The sequence below is a fragment of the Neofelis nebulosa genome, chromosome 18 (assembly GCF_028018385.1).
Source record: "Neofelis nebulosa isolate mNeoNeb1 chromosome 18, mNeoNeb1.pri, whole genome shotgun sequence".
Taxonomy (NCBI): Eukaryota; Metazoa; Chordata; class Mammalia; order Carnivora; family Felidae; genus Neofelis; species Neofelis nebulosa.
This window is the reverse complement of record NC_080799.1, coordinates 28565414-28578754: the sequence shown is the minus strand read 5'-3', so window position 1 is coordinate 28578754 and position 13341 is coordinate 28565414. Positions and strand designations below refer to the sequence as shown.

The following is a 13341-nucleotide window of genomic DNA, read 5'->3' as shown; positions in this document are numbered from 1 at the left end:
ATCTCTTGAGTTAGGCATTTGGGCAGAGAATGGTTCCCCTAGGCCGGTGGCTGTCACTAGGGTGGCTTGTGGTTTGACCTACAATGCAGGCAGGACAGGCCTCTGACTGTGGGCACCCCTTTTATGTATCTGGTGGCCTCTTTCCTGTCTGAGCTCACCTGTAACTGTTCAGCCCACTGGGGTTCCACTTTAGGGGCTCATTTTTCAGGAGCCACCTTCTTGGGGCTATATTCCACTCTTACCTACAGCTTACTGTCCCCTCTGACCTGATATTTCTTTCCCCATTTCCCCCATCTAGGCTGAGTCACAGACCTAGATTCCAATTCCCTCTTCCACCACTTACTAGTCACATGACAATTTACTTATTCTCTCCAAAGCCTCAGTTTTCTTATCTGTGGAGATGATCATCCCTACTTCAAAGGGTTGTTGACAGGATAAAATGAGGGAATCCACACAAAGTATACAACACAGTGCCTAGTTCATAGTTGGTATGAACTATGTTTGAGCTATTATTGTTATTATTCTTCTAAGGAATTTTTCCCATTCTGTCCATCTAAGTGATCTGTAAATGAGAATTATGAATGTCTAGGAATGGTTGGGATTTTTAAAGTGTCTACATGTGGGAATAGCATCATCAAAGGGAAAGGACCAGGTGGAGGAGATGGCTTTCCGAGTCTCCTGAGGGGTTTTTTAATGGCCATTGATGAGGGCACTTTCTATAGCGCCATCTCCTGGAGAGACCTAGCACTACACCAAAGGCCACTTGTCTATCCAACCTCCCCAACCCTCCAAATGGGCCAATGTACTAGTCAGGCTAGGTCCATAGGGGCACCCTATGAGCACCAAGTGGGGGCAGGTGCTCCTGTGCAGCCCTCTCTGCTGGGACAGCCCAAGACCATAAGTCTCCTAAGAGGACCTCTCCCCTGCCCTCCTTTACACCCTTTACTTAGGTGTTGAGTTTCAAGGCTTTCTGGGAAACTGAAAGCAGTTCTTCTTTACAGAAAAATCCAGAATCTCTGACATATCAAGATCTTGGTTTTCCCAGAGAGATCAAAATGCTCTCAGCTCAGACTTCATTCTCTGGAAGGTAATGGGTGTGCTCTCAGATTAGGTCCTTCCAGAGACATGTCCTCAGTCTTGTGCATGTTTCCGAAAGAGGGAATTCTAGGCCAAGTCACAGAGAAATCTGCCTATGGAGAGGCAGTCTCAACTCCAACTCCCTGGTAGAGGACGTTTCAAGGCCATTTCTAGCCCTTGAATGTGATGATTATTTTAGAAACACAGTCAGTTTTCTTTTTTCTGCTTAGTGTTCACACCACACTTATCACCCTCACACTTAGTTGCTTATAAAAGTCCCAACTATTTTTAGAGGAGAATATTTATTATTCTCATTTATAGACTCAAAGGGCTGAAAGAAGAGTGAGGTATTATTTCCGAACATAGACTGCTGGACGATGAAGCTCTACAATATCATTGGCCCAAGCAGGAATCATCTGGCATTGTCAAGAGGCCCCAGGAAAAGGCATGGCTTTCTCTTTTGTGTGTCCTTCATCAAGGGACAAACCCAGGCCCCTCTCACTGTAACTCAATGCCCTTATCATCCTTTAGGGTCCTGAGCAGCCACTTGCTTACAAAAGCAGACTACAAGAGTCTTTCTAGCCACTGGCTGAAGCAATATTCAATCATCAATAATGGGGTCTCCAAAGAAAGGGGTCAACCTGTTTATGTGGAGAGACAGGCATTTCATCCTGTATCCTGCCCATTCCCTTCCTTTAAAAGACTTTCCCTCCCATTATTAACCCCTTGGCTTCAAGCAGATTCTCCTTTCAGAAAGGAGAGGCTTGACCCAGTAATGGTTCCTGCCTTCCAAAGGGCGACCAGGACCAGGTAGGCATAGGCATTGACTGGCTGGCTAGAGGTGGACAGTGACAGGCACCTGCTGCCAGTGCCGGTCTTTCATCCCTGGGTTGCAGGAAATGCTGAGGATAGGGATGTGTTGCTTGAATTTCTCAATCTTCATTTTCACATTCTCTGCTAACCGCCTGGGTGCAGGTACATCAGCTAGAGTCTTGGTCAATTTATATATCGTTCTCCACATATTCCCTACTTCCTCTGAGATTTCCTCAGCATTCAGCAAAAAGAGGGGTCCTGAAATAGAAATCATGAGAGAAGGGTCAGACCACCAAGTAGATGTTAGTCATGGGTACACCTTTAATTCCCTGAATTTAGGATTCTGCCTATCTATGGTATGGATATGGGAACAAGCATAGGCTTTGGAGTGGGGTCTGGATCTAAAACCTCTCCTTAGCCAATGAAACACTGAGCATGTTTGTCTCAACTTTTCTAAGCCTCAACAGTATCACCTACGATACCGGGGTAATAATGGATACCTTGGCAAGTGACCGTAAGCAAGGTAAGTAAAGTGGCGAGCACAACATAACGCCTGCTGTGTAATGCAAGTGTAGTTATGGAGTCAGTTGTTAGCCCTGGCTGTAGATGCCATTACAGAAGCAGTAAAAGGTGCTCCACAAATACTGTGAAATATTAACAACTGGAGGATGTGGGTGAACGAGGATATGGGAGTTCTTTGTATAGCTCTGGCAACTTTTGTGTAAGTTTGAAAGTATCGTAAAAAGATTCTTTTCAAAACAAAAATTGACCCCTCATTAAAAAAAAAAGTGCACCAAAACATTAATTTCCTTCTCCTCCTTTTCTTCATAGGGATCCTATAGCATTTGGGCTTCACATTTGGTCAAAATCCTTCCACACTGCTGCTTTCTTCCCCATGGATATATCAAATCGGTGTTAACTCTTGTGTCATGATGTTGCTAATTTACTCAAAAACACTCTTATTTCATGGCTACCAAGACTAAATAAAGCTTCGTTAATTTAACTTGTTTCATCAGCCCAACATTTGTGAGTTGAGTGATCAAAAATTAAAACTCTTGGGGCGCCTGGGTGGCGCAGTCGGTTAAGCATCCCACTTCAGCCAGGTCACGATCTCGCGGTCCGTGAGTTCGAGCCCCGCGTCAGGCTCTGGGCTGATGGCTTGGAGCCTGGAGCCTGTTTCCGATTCTGTGTCTCCCTCTCTCTCTGCCCTCCCCCGTTCATGCTTTGTCTCTCTCTGTCCCAAAAATAAATAAAAAACGTTGGAAAAAAAAATTAAAAAAAAAAAATTAAAACTTTTTGGAGCACCTGGGTGGCTCACTCAGTTAAGCATCTGACTTCGGCTCAGTCAGGTCATGATCTCACAGGTTGTGGGTTTAGGCCCTGTGTCAGACTCTGCTGATAGCTTGGAGCCTGGAGCCTGCTTCGGATTCTGCATCTCCCTCTCTCTCAGCCCTTCCCCTGCTCATGCTTTGTCTCTCTCTGTCTCTCAAAAATGAATAAACATTAGAAAAAATTTTTTTAAATTAAAACTTTTTGAATTGTACATAGTGTACAGGAAATATATAAAAATAATAATACACCATGTCCAATTGGGGTTTTTCATGGTAATGTGAGGCTTGTTTAATATTTGAAAATCAAACAATGTAATATACTCTATTAACAATCTAAAAAAAGAAAATCACATGATAGTATCAACAGATGTGGAAAAAGCATTTGAAAAAATTCAGTATCCATTTATGATAAAAACCTCTAAACCAACTAGAAATAGAAAGAAGGTTATCAGCTTGATAAAGGGCATCTATGAAAAACCTATACTACCACCATACTCTTGTATATTGGAAATATTTACGGCTTTTTACATGTCAATCATACTATATCAAAGTGATTTTATTTTTTTTTTTTAATTTTTTTTTCAACGTTTTTTATTTATTTTTGGGACAGAGAGAGACAGAGCATGAACGGGGGAGGGGCAGAGAGAGAGGGAGACACAGAATCGGAAACAGGCTCCAGGCTCCGAGCCATCAGCCCAGAGCCTGACGCGGGGCTCGAACTCACGGACCGCGAGATCGTGACCTGGCTGAAGTCGGACGCTTAACCGACTGCGCCACCCAGGCGCCCCTATCAAAGTGATTTTAAAAAACAAAACCAGAGGTGCCTGGGTGGCTCAGTTAGTTAAGCTTCTGACTTCAGCTCAGGTCACGCTCTTGTGGTTCATGAATTCGAGCCCTGCATCAATCCCAACTTCAGATCCTCTGTCCTTCCTCTCTCTCTGTCCCTTCTCTGCTCATTCTCTCTCAAATGAATGTATGAATGAATGAATAAATACATAAATAAAATTTAAGGCTTTTCTATAAAAAAAAAAACAAAACAAAAAGGATAAAGAATAGAGAGAAAGAAAGAAAGATCCCTAACAGTTAATGGTGAAAGATGGAATACTTTTTCCCTAAGACAAAGCAAGAATTTTCACTCTCATAATTCCTTATCAACATCTTACTTAAAATCCTAGACAGTACAATGAGGCATGAAAAAGAAAGAGGAGGCATACAGATTGGAAGAGAAGAAATAAAATGTCTTAGTTTTCCTGATGACATGACTGTTTATACAGGTGATCCAAGAAATCTAAATAACAACAATAATGAAATCTTTGCTGGAGAGCAAAAACACTGTAACAGAAATGAGAATATACCTGATGGGTTCATTAGTAGACTAGATGCAGCTGAGGAAAGAATCTTTGAGTTTGAGAATATGTCACTAGAAACTTGCAAAGTTAAAAAGAAAATAAGATGGGGGAAGAAATGGAGCAGAAAGGCTAAGAACTGTGGGATAGCTACAAGATGTGTAACACACTGGTAATGGAAATACCAGAAGCAGCAGAGAAAGAAATGGAAAAAATATGTGGAGCATTACTGACTGAGAATTTCCTCCAAATTAATGTCAGACACCAAGCTACAGATCCAGGATAAATGCCAAAAATGACACTTAGGTATATGACATTCAAGCTGTAGAAAATCAAAGTTAAAGAAAAAACTTGAAAAATGCCAGTGGTGGTGGTGGGGGGCGGGGGGGCAGGGGGAAACACCATACCTTTAGAGAAGCAAAAATAAGCCTTACATTCTACTTCTCCTCAGAGAAAGTAGAAAAAACAAAAACAAAAACAAGAAGAGAGTGGAATGAAGTATTAAAAGTATTGACAGAAAAAAACCCAACCAACCTAAAATTCTCTATCCTGAGAAATTATCCTTCAGAAGTGAAGGAGCAACAAATACTTTCTCAGACAGAGAGAAATTGAGGGAATTTGCCAGTAGGTACCTTGCAAGGAATGTTAAAAGAAGTTCTTCAGAAAGAAGGAAAAGTATTTGTCAGAAACACAGATTTACTTAAAGAAAAGAGGAGCATTAAGGAAAGGATAAGTGAAGGTAAAATAAATACTTTGATTTTTCTTATTCCTAGATGATCTAACAGTTTGTTCAAAATAATAAGAGTAACAATATATTTGATGATTACAGTTTATATACAGGTGTAATGAAGAACAGAAATGACACAGCAGATAGAAGGGAAGAATTAGGAACACTTTGTTTTTACAAGGCATTTTTGAAATGAAGTTATATATAAACTTTAAATATGGCCCAGCAATCTACTCCCAAGCATTTATCCCAGAAGAACAGAAACTTATGTTAACATAAAAACTCATGCATGAATGTTTATAGCAGCTATATTCATAACAGCCTAAAACTGGAAACGGCCCAAATATCCACCAGTGGATAAATGGGTAAACAAACTGGTATATCCATGCAATGGAACACTACCTAGCATAAAAGGGAAGGACCTATGGATATATCCAAAAACTTCGATGAATCTCAAAGTAGTATGCTGTGTGAAAGAAGCACTCTCAAAAGGTCTCAAAAAGACAAAACTATAGTAATAATGAAGAGCTCAACAATGCCAGGTCTTCTGGCTGAGGGGGGAGTGTGACTACAAGGGGCAGTACAAGAAATTTTACTGAAATGATGAAACTTCTGCTCTCTGATCGTGGTGAATCTATACATGTGTTAACATTTATATACCAAAAAAGTCCTTTTTGTTGTATATGAATTAAAAAAATTAAATGTAAAAAAACTAAAAAAAAATTTTTTTTTATTTTTGAGAGAGACAGAGTGGGAGCAGGGGAGGGGCAGAGAGAGAGGGAGACACAGAATCCTAAGCAGGCTCCAGGCTATGAGCTGTCAGCATAGAGCCTGATGCAGGGCTTGAACTCACGAATGTGAGATCATGACCTGAGCCAAAGTCAGACTCTTAACTGAACCAAGTGCCCCTAAGTGTAAAAAAATTTTAATACAGTATCTCTTTGTAATAAAAAGACTTGGTCAACTATAAATATTTCTCTGACACCATAAAAATTTTGTATCTTAAACCAATGAAAAGCATCATGTTTAAAGGTGACACTCTGCAAGAATTCCCATGAAAATCAGGAAGAAGGCAGAGATGCCCATTATTACCACTGTTTATTTTGGAAGTGCTGGTCAACACAGAACAGTGAATAAATAAAGGGGTAAGAAAATAAATAAAGGTAAAATATATTGTTTAGATATGACTGATAACCTGGAAAGTTTAAGAGCATCAGTGAAAATGCAAGTTTTTTAAATGAAAAAGAAAATGCCAATTTAAACATAAAATCAACAGAGGTGCCTGGGTGGCTCAGTCGGTTATAAGCGTCTGACTTTGGCTCAGGTCATGATCTTGCGGTTCATGGGTTCAAGCCCCACGTTGGGCTCTGTGCTGACAGCTCAGAGCCTGGAGCCTGCTTTGGATTCTGTGTGTCTCCCTCGCTCTCCGCCCCTCCCCTGCTCATGTTCTCTTTCTCTCAAATAAACATTAAAAAAAAATTTTAATGAAAAATAAACATTAAATCAACAAAACTAAATTAAACAAACAAATAAATAAATAAATAAATAAAGTAAATCTATAGCAAAAAGTTTTCAAAGCTATTATTTCTCAGGTTCATTGAGGGTGTGAAGAATGGGCACTCAAGTGCTGCTAGAAGGGTAATAAAACATAACTTTTCTGGAAGACCGTAACAATATCATCATCATCAACAACCAGTTTTTAAAATCCTAGTAATTTTCATTACAATAGCTTTGATCTAGCCATTTCACTTTCAGGAATTTATCCTAAGAAAACGATCAAAATTGCATCCAGAAAACTGGTACAAAGATGCTCATCACAGTTGTGCTTGAAATAACTGCGGCACTGGAAACTGAAGGCTCACCTCTAAGGGTCCCTGTGTTTGTCCTCTGCTCTTATGCCCTCTCCCCAGGTGACATCATTCATGCCTTTTACTTGTAATCTATACTCAATCATTTCCCAATATAAATCACCCCCCCCCCCCAAACCTATAACTTAACTTCAGGCTGATTTTCTCAAATGCTAGTTAATGTTCCCATTTGGATGTTTGCAGACACCTTAAACCCAGTATATTCAAATTGATGTGTCTTTTTTCCCAACAAATTTGTCACTTCTCTCGTTCAGTGATGGCAATATCCACCAAACTGCCTGGGCTAATAATCTGGAAATCACTCCAGTTTCTCCCCTCTCCCTCCTTGCCCCTTGCCCCTTTGAGATCAATCATTAAGTCCTGTTGACTCTACCTTAATTTCTCTCTAGCCTCCAGGATCTAAAGAAAAAGAGGAGTAGTTTACAGTTATCTGTGGCACTCTGGCCTTTCTTGAAGCAGCACAGTAGTGCAACTGCCATCTTATTCTCCTCTCACCTGCCTCTCCATAATCCACAGCTCTGGGTGGCTGCCCCTTCAATTCTACCCTAGCAAAAGGTCTTGGCTCTTCAATCCCCACTTTCCATCATTATCACATTGGAAAAATTCGACTGTGTGGCTGCGTTACTCTAGAGTATAAGAATATGATAAAAAGTCCAGCCTGAAGCTAAAGTCCAAACCCTATTCTAGAACTGGCTAGGTTGGATCCACTATCTCATCCCTACCCTGTCCCAGTAGAGTGAGCCTGCAACATACCGTTCATCCACTCCTCTGACTTGATGCTAAACTCGTACGTTGTCAGCCACAGCTGCTCATAAGGCCCTTTGTTGGTCAACACGGTTTGCAGGAGAGGGAAGGTACTCTTCTCCTTTTCCAACAGATCCTCTTCCTTATTGATCAACTGCAGGGCAAAAGGGGATGCTGTTTATTGGGTGGCTGGTTTTCTGAACCCTGGAAGCCACCATGGCAAATTCCTTAGTGCCTTGAACACCAAGTTGAGGAAGATGCTTGTTCATCTGGAGAGCAAGAGAGAAAAATAAGGCATGGACTCAAGTAAGACGGTCCCTCTGCTACCTCTGAGGGCCACGACAGCTAAGATCTAGCTGGATGAAACCCTGGGATAATTTGACACTTGCTCCATCATCTTTGATCCTACTCTACCATATCCACGTCCCCATTTTCACAATTTTCTTATGTACGTTAGCTGTCTACATGATATTGCCTTTTTTTTTAATTTTTTTTTTTAACATTTATTTATTTTTGAGACAGAGAGAGACACAGCATGGACGGGGGAGGGGCAGAGAGAGGGAGACACAGAATCGGAAGCAAGCTCCAGGCTCTGAGCCATCAGCCCAGAGCCCGACGCGGGGCTCGAACTCGCGGACCGCGAGATCGTGACCTGAGCTGAAGTCGGACGCTTAACCGACTGAGCCATCCAGGCGCCCCAACATGATATTGCCTTCTTATGTGGACTTACCTCAAAGATAAGGACTTTGATGGTTAAAGAACTTATTTGCTGACCTTCAGGGAAATTGCCTTAGCTTCTCTATGCCTTAGTTCTCCCATTTTAAATAGAGATAAATAGGGACAATAACAATGCCTACCCCAAAGGTTTGTTATGGGTGTTAAGTGATATATTGCATATGAAGCCCATTGTATACTGTTGAGCACATAATACTCAAAATACGTGAGCAATTTTTCTACTGTAATTTCTTCTTTGTGCACTCAGCAACTAACAAAGCTGGTATAATGTAGGGATGTAGAAAAAGGTAGCTGTAAGCACCAATGAAAGAAGTGGTCAACCAACCAATCAATAGTATCTACCTGACAGGTGATGTTAGGACAATGCAAAACCAAGAAACAGAATGAAGAGAGCAGGACAGAGTCATAAGTCTCCAACCCAGACCCCTAGACCCCAAACCTCAAATTCCACCAGTGCTTGATCTAGGTTCTTTGAAAGCTCGTGAAGCTTTTCAACGTTGTTCTTCATTTCTTCTGTAGTCATCACTTCACGTTTCCTAAACCCTTCCAGTTCCTTGCTGTATCCCTCAAGTTTCGACTCAAATTCTGAGCACCTAAAAGCAAAGGACATCCCAATCACATCTGGACTTTCCAATTTGATTTTCAGAGTATCAGCATTGCTCACTCATATTCAAGCCTGGGGAGAATCTGATATGATGTATGATATAATATAATATATTAACTTATGATCCTACCTCTCAGAGATGCCTGCTATGAATCTATTGGTGGTTAAACATTTCCAGATGTTTTCCTGTATTGGTAAATACATACGTGTGCACATATATGAAATCTATATACTATATACATATATATAAAATGTATGTATACACATATTATTGTTATCCATTAGATATTTATTATTGAGGGCTTAATGCATTCCAAGGACTGCTCTAGGCATCAGGGACATATTTTTGATGTACACTAGCCTCATGGAGCTTGCATTTTAGTTTGAGGAGATCTAGACAAGAAATACACATGGATGGATGGGTGGGTGGGTGGGTGGAGAGATGGATGGATAAATTCACACATAAAGATAAAATGTTGTGTTTCTGATGGTGATAAATACTTTGAAGAAATAAAGCAGGGAAGAGTGCCTAGTGGATGGAAGTACAAGGCTACTCCAGCTAAAATGATCAGGGAAGACCTTTTAGCAACAAAGCAGGTCACAAATTTATTTTTCCCTTTTTCTAACAAGGTAGATTATATTATATAGTGTTGAGTTATAATTGCTTAGCACATTATAGTTTCCAAAGTATTTTCATGGCCATAATAAATACATAGGCATATATTTCATATAATAATACAGTCACTAGTAAATAGTAGGCACTCAGGAAACTAGGTTGAGTAAATGAGTTGTATTTGTGGGACCACCTGGAGTCTAAGAGAGGGTAATTTAGGGATTTCAAGATGGTGGACTGGTCAGAATTCTGGCATGAAATGGAACTTACTCCAATGTCCACAGAGAGAGGCTTTAATGAAGAGACTGCCTACAGAGGTGAAATATGGGTAGCCTTACAGGGAAGCCACTATGACCCCTTGGGCCAAGGGAACAATGGGAACTGAGATGGGGATAGCAAATGGAGAAAAATTAGCACCAAAGCCAAAAATTAATGTGGGCTGGGAAAACAGGTCAAGTTTCTTAGAGAGGGAATGGGGTTGCTTTCACAGACAACAAATGAATCAATGAATATTGCTCAGCCCTCCTCACACATTGTTCTCAGCACTAATGCAAGAATGATGGATGTGAGTTTTAAGAGTTCACCAAAGAGAAGGCTGGACCCAGGGCTATGGGGTTCTCCTAGAGGTGCTCTTGTGCTGAATCCGCTGTTGAGAGCTCAGGAACCAGTCATGCCATCAGGGTAAGAGTCGCCCCTCCAATAGTGTTCTCCTCTCACCATAAATGACAGTTCACATTTCTCCCAGAGCCACCCGTCACTCCTCTGAACTTTAACAGCATTTGCTGCCTCTGAATAGTCTTAGAGCACTGAGAGTATGCTTGTAAGGCTGTGGTCTGGGGATTTTTTTCCCCAAAGAAGTCATTGTTCAAAGGATGAAGGAAGCGGATGGTTTCTGAATACCTACCATGTGCTGGGTACCACTCAGGCACAATATCACATCGTCTCATTTCATCCCTCTGCACAATGATACGTCTCAGGAAATGAGATGATCTGAGATGGACTCTGTTATCCCATTTTCTGGATGAGGACACTAAGGCTCAAAAAGATAAACTTGCTCCTGTTCACGAACCTGCAAATCAGTTCCATGGTGGAGGCTGTGCATAAGGGGCCATGGGGTAAATGGGAACTCTGTACTTTCTCACTTTTGTTGTGAATTTTTAAACTGCTCCAAGAAATAAAGTTTATTAATTAAAAATTTTCAGTACCACCTACTGGGCTAGTTCTAGGTTCTGAGGACAGTATTCATTTAGGTAGAGAGAAAAGGCCACTGGAAGAAAAAATTGTGTGCACATTTTCTCCTTCAGCCCAAACTCCCATTCTATGTAGAAATTTCTTTTATCTACATTTTTCCTTCCTTCTAAGTATTTTCAGGGACTATAAGACCTAAGGTTGGGCAGTGGGCACTTCACACGTGAAGGGGATAGTAACTGGTATGACCACAGTTCACAAACCAAGTGTTAGAAGCTGGGATGGGTATGTGTGCTTGCGTGCATGTCTTTGCCCTGTACGTGGCACTTGGCCCACTTCACTCAACATTTTTTGATTTTTCAGTATGCCTATATTTTCTCTGCCTCTGGATTAAAATCTTTATTTAGCAGCCAAACACACTTACATGTCTAGAATACAACACAGCCCATAGTAAAAATCCTTAATAAATACTGGTTGAATTGACAAATAATGAATGAATAAATGATACAGCCACATTAGCATTGAACAAGACCAGCTGCAAAATAGGCAATTTCTCAGCCTCCTACCATGCCTCTATTATCCCTGTCTTGATAACTCAGAGATCTGTGGTCTCCAATGTAAGGCTGACAATTTTGCTATTATTATTGTGAGGCCATTATTACATGCCACTATTTTTGTCTTTTTTCTCTCTGTACCACCAAATTCCAATTGTTCAAAGCAGGGAGAGAAGGCATTGGCAGGGTCACCACAGTGAAGCAGGCTTAAAGAGAACATCCCTCAGTGGGAAACAAAAGGAAATTTCTTCTCCACCATTTGTCTTCAGCCTTCGCCCACGCATTCCTGTGGGGGGTGGGGGGGCTCTAGGCAGAACCAGAAACAAGCAGTGTGTTACAAAGCTGGGTATCATTTCTGAAATAACCTCAGACTCTCCTTGTACCTTTTAATGAGGTCCATCTCAGCCTGATCTCTCTTGCTAAGGAGCAAGTTTCGGCTGTTTTCAAAGATATCTTCAATCTGGTCTGGCCAGAGGAAAAGAGTGCTGTTCAGTTTGATGTCCTCTTCTGTAAAACACATACAGTCTGCTCCAGGACACTGTTCAGCATAGGTCAGCATTCAGGGAATTAATTCAGCAGAACAAGAAGTCAACAGAAGTGGGTGTGGGGGTGGCAATGAATGGATGGGCCCATTATGGATGAATGATAGCCAATGTTTATCGAGCACTTACCAAGTGCCAGGCTAGAAGGGCAACAGTATTATCATCCTTGTTCTTACAGATGGGAAACAAAGTTTAGCCAAATAATCAAGGTCACACCACTAGAAGGCAGCAGAGACGATTTCAAACCCAGGTCTAACCAACTCTAAAGCTAATGTTCTAACCATTAGGCTTCATTGTTTTCCCAGGGTGCGTCTGAGTAGAGTAGAAACTTGGGCTGAAGTTCCATTTCTTTAAATTGTCACCTCATCTGAGTCTCAGTCTCCCTTCTAGTTAAATGTCAGTAATAAAATCAGTATCACTCTAAGGCTCAGGTCAGCTGAAATGTCCTGGGCTCTCTCTGTACCCTGAAGAACGTAGGAAGCAGAGGTGCAGTGTGTGTTCACATGGTCAAGGGCACAGCTCATGAATGTGCAGGGGGATGGTTAGGGCAACCCCTCTCTCAGTCCCAGTACCCATCTCTCCCTCCCATCACTCTTTCCCCCAAATACCATGAACACCAGGTAAATTCACAGGTATTTCCAGATGGAAGGAGGATCTGAAAACTTGGCTTGTGGAGAGTGTATCAGTTTTTCCCTCAGAACCTGGTCCTTACAAAACTCTAACTTGGCCCAACAAGCCTTGAAAGGGCTCTGGCCATTTCTTTCCTTTAAAGATATTCAGGAGCGGGGCGCCTGGGTGGCGCAGTCGGTTAAGCGTCTGACTTCAGCCAGGTCACGATCTCGCGGTCCGTGAGTTCGAGCCCCGCGTCAGGCTCTGGGCTGATGGCTCGGAGCCTGGAGCCTGTTTCCAATTCTGTGTCTCCCTCTCTCTCTGCCCCTCCCCCGTTCATGCTCTGTCTCTGTCTGTCCCAAAAATAAATAAAAAACATTAAAAAATAAAAATAAAAAAAAATAAAGATATTCAGGAGCATGAAGGAAAGTGCCCTGGCCTCTCCTCAAAGGTGAAATTGTATTAAGATTATAGATAACTGAAATCTATCCATTTATAAAAGGACTCTGCATTTGGAAGTGATTTTTTTCCAGAAACCAGACACAAGATACCAGGACAGGCATCTAAGAACTCAAGTCCCTAGATATTTC

The 13341-nt window shown here is 41.5% G+C and overlaps 1 protein-coding gene across 3 annotated transcripts in view; it reads right to left on the bottom strand.

Annotated features, from left to right (window-relative positions):
- The window catches only part of DNAH3 (dynein axonemal heavy chain 3), a 170553-nt gene that overhangs the window by 119149 nt on the left and 38063 nt on the right, over positions 1–13341 (bottom strand). For all 3 annotated transcript variants that reach the window (XR_009256448.1, XM_058710216.1, XM_058710217.1), the window contains 4 exons: positions 11984–12107; positions 9081–9234; positions 7916–8060; positions 1937–2148 (listed from right to left, as the gene is read on the bottom strand). Coding sequence is in view for 2 of the 3 variants with exons in the window: in XM_058710216.1 (XP_058566199.1) it covers positions 1937–2148; positions 7916–8060; positions 9081–9234; positions 11984–12107 (635 nt within the window). In the remaining variant the exon portion in view is untranslated. The remainder of the gene's footprint in view (positions 1–1936; positions 2149–7915; positions 8061–9080; positions 9235–11983; positions 12108–13341) is intronic.